This window comes from Megalopta genalis, unplaced genomic scaffold (assembly GCF_051020955.1).
Source record: "Megalopta genalis isolate 19385.01 unplaced genomic scaffold, iyMegGena1_principal scaffold0078, whole genome shotgun sequence".
Lineage (NCBI taxonomy): Eukaryota > Metazoa > Arthropoda > Insecta > Hymenoptera > Halictidae > Megalopta > Megalopta genalis.
Window position 1 is genome coordinate 70,967 of NW_027476147.1, and position 3,663 is coordinate 74,629.

General features: G+C 50.4%; 1 protein-coding gene across 1 annotated transcript; it reads right to left on the reverse strand.

Moving 5' to 3' along the window:
- Positions 1 to 580: 580 nt before the first annotated feature.
- Positions 581 to 2,806, reverse strand: LOC143261990 (uncharacterized). Its single transcript, XM_076528012.1, has one exon. The coding sequence runs from the start codon at positions 2,804 to 2,806 to the stop codon at positions 581 to 583; it is 2,226 nt and encodes a 741-aa protein (XP_076384127.1).
- Between the last annotated feature and the right edge of the window lie 857 nt (positions 2,807 to 3,663).

Sequence of the window (3,663 nt, forward strand, 5' to 3'; positions counted from 1 at the left end):
CCCAATGAAGTTTGTCCCATTGTCAGAATAAATGACACGACACTTTCCTCTACGCGAGATGAATCTCCGAAAGCAATTCAAAAATGAGTCGGTGGTCAAGTCTGTCGATAATTCTAAATGAATTGCCTTTGTGGTGAAACATATAAACAAACAAAGATAAGCCTTTCTTATTGTCCGAGAGCGCCCGCTGTCCACTATCAAAAACGGGCCGGCATAGTCTACGCCGCAGGTAGCGAAGGCGCGAGTGGGGTTAACCCGATCGGCAGGTAGAATGCCCATTTGGGGTTGCGCGCTGATAGGATTCGCCTTGAAACATTTTATACAACCGCGCAAAACCTTACGCGTAATCCGTCCACCAGACACAATCCAGTAGTTAGCGCAAAGAGAAGCGCGCGTCTGCTGGCAACCAGCGTGAAGCAGTCGCAAATGCTCGCGCCTAATTAATAACGCGGGCAATGGACCCGAATTCGGTACTAATATCGGATGCCTCCGTGCGAAGCTTATCGGAGCGTTCTGGAGGCGACCGCCCACCCTAATGATCCCGTGATCATCTAAAAAGGGATTTAAGGAAAGTATAGAACTAGATCCTTCCAAAGGGTTCCCGGCCCTCAACTTGTTCATCTCCTGGCCAAAGTGTTGCTCTTGCACGAATCGAATTACGACGCGCTCGGAGGTCCCGGTATTCGCGGAGAAACCCGTTGTATTGTGCGTGCAGGTCAGGATTTCTTTTGAACTTGCGCTCCAGATTAATTAATCGCCGCTCCGCTTGAGTGCGCGACTCGCCTAATTGGTGAAGCCTCTCATTGAATGGAATGGCTACGATGAAGCGACCTTCCTTATCGCGCCTTGTGTTTTTGGTGAAATGCTGTTCGCAAGGATCGCGGGGATCGAACAGGGGAGTGGAAGCACTAATTTCCTCGACCTCCCAAAAACGCGACAAACTGTTCTCTAGTTCGGCATTGGTTGCCGCGTGAAATGACATGGTCCTTGATTGCGGTGTCGGACATCGCAGACTACCGCCTAACACCCAGCCGAGTCGGGTTTTCTGCAATGTTAAATTCCCGGTTCCCAATTTGATCTGACCAACGCATAAGAGATCCCAAAAGATTCCTGCTCCTATTAACAGGTCAATCCGACCCGGCGTCTGGAAATCGGGATCGGCTAATTCTAATCCGGTTGGTACCGGAACTCTGAACGTGTTCAAAGGGATGTTGGGCATTTCCTCCGTGATAGTTTCTATCACCAAACAGGAAAGACGCGATTTGAAATGGCCAGACGCGGATTTTAACCTTATCTGAGCGGAGGATTGGACTCTACTTTGCACTCGTCCCAAGCCACCGACCATCTTTTCGGTGGGCAGACGAGGCAACCCCATGCGCTCGCAAAGCTCTCTAGTTACGAAATTTGCCTGTGACCCTACATCTAACAATGCTCGGCATTTGTGATACCTTCCCTTGCCATCAGCTACTAACACCGATGCCGTTGACAGAACTACGCAATCAGAGTGGACGTTAGCGGAGCATGCTTGTAACACGTGCGACGAGGATGGCTCGCGGTCTTCCTCGCTGACCAGACTTTCCTGAGAAGTCGTCTCTCTATGGAGCAAGGTGTTGTGTAGCTTTCCGCATTTTCGACACTTTGACCGAGTACACGATTTCACACTGTGGCCAGGCAGTAAACAATTGAAGCACAACCGTGATTGCTTCACCGTGTCGAATCTTTTTGAAAAGGGCATAGCTAGAAATTTGGGACACTGCGCAATCACGTGCTGCTCGTTGCATATTACACATTTATCTATTTTGCTCGCAACATGAATCGCGGGTACAAAGGTCCTGATGGCTCTTTCACTATGCGCCTTGTTCCTGGGGCGATCAGCTCCATCCTTACTAACGTTCGATCTATTAGATTCTCTTCGGTCGAGATATTGGGACCGCTGCTCTAGGAACTTTGATAGTTCACGAAAGGTGGGCAACGAACTTGAGTTCGTGGTACGCTTATCCCATTCGTCTAGAGAACCCGCGTCTAGTTTTCTAGCTAAACAGGCGCTAATGAGCGCATCCCAAAGTTCCGCGGGTTTGAGAATTGATTCGAGAGCACGCACGTTATTAATTGCAGTATCTACAAATTCGCTAAGCCCTTTGCCACTCGGCTTCTTTAGTGGCTCTACATCTAATATGGAGTTTAAGTGGTGGGTCGCGAGCAACTTCGGATCATTATATTTTTCCTGCAGCCGTTCCCAAGCTAATTTGTAGTTGGCTGCAGAAACACTATATGACTCGATGACGCGAGCGGCCGCTCCAGTCACCGACGACGTTAGGTAATTAAACTTGTCGATGTCACCTAGTCTTTCGCTATCGTGCACCAACGAGATAAATGTGTCCCGAAAACGGATCCATTGGTTACAATCCCCTTCAAATATGGGGAGTTTGATTGTGGGTAGACGAACCGCGGGCAAGGCATCGGACAACGACGGTGTAACGCGATTCGAACTACTCGTCGCGGTAGCGGAGTCGCCACGAGCCTCTAATAGGCGTGCTTCGGCCTTGGACATCGCACTGAAATACGAGTCCTCAAACTGCTCGCGCTCGGCTAACTGCGCTTCTTCTTGCGGGGTACCTATGACGGCGCATTCTATTCGAGTCTGGACGTTATTGAAAAGTTCGTACAGGCTCTCATTTGCTCTTACGCGTTTTTCGAGGGCCATTAGATCCGCGTTCGCGCTCTCGGACTCGAGAAACCTTTTAAATATGGTGAGCCTGGCCTTCACAGACCCGCGCTCAGTAAAGAATGCCTTTGCTGCCTCCATGACGTGCACGACTGACAACAAATTAAAGGGATGGTGACTTACGGACTGGATGGAGTGAGATCAGCTTGACTTCTATCGTCCCACAGGATGCCCGTTGCTTCCTGGCGGCTAGCAGTCCTTTCTTGCGTGATCCTTGCCCAATGTCCGCAGTCTCGTGCACGAAGCGTGGACCCTGATGACGGCTGTCGCTTGTTCCTATCACGTCCAGAGGGGTGGTGAGCTCAATTCCCACGCACGGCAGCCGCACTGGATGTACAAGCTGACAGCGGACTTCCAATAGGTCGAAGTTCTTCTTCAAATGTTATTCGGCAAACCGGCTCGAATAACTCAACGATGATGTTCTTACTGGCAAGAACCAAGGAATACACAGTGGACTGTATCTAATTACTCGAGTATCCGGCTCTGGCGGATCAAATGTTAGTGGTCGATGCAACCCTTGAAGATGCACGCCGCTTGCTGCTATCACGTCCAGGGGGGTGTTGAGCCAACTCCTCACACACAGGCGCCTCACTGGATGTACAAGTCGACGGCCAAGTCTTCCAACAATGTCACAGGACTGTGTGGACCTTTCCACACAATATCCGGCTCGAAGGACCAAATGTTAATGCTCGTGGTGCTCCTTGTGAGCTTCGAGCTTTGTGGTATATTGCACGTGGTGTGCCGACTAAAAACTCTACTTTGCTAACCGGGTGCTCCAACAACTAGCTTCCCGGGAGACCTCTGTATCCACTGACGACTCAAGATGTATCAGGGTGGATAGACAGATCAGGACTGTCGAGCAATCGTGTGGCCTCCACGAGGTCACCTCGGTTAGCCCTACCTTTACTTCAGGGTGGGCGGCGAGGAAAAACTGCCCA

What these genes read in the sequence shown, in the direction of transcription:
- LOC143261990 (XM_076528012.1), bottom strand. Translation starts at nt 2,806, where the DNA reads ATGGAGGCAGCAAAGGCATTCTTTACTGAGCGCGGGTCTGTGAAGGCC.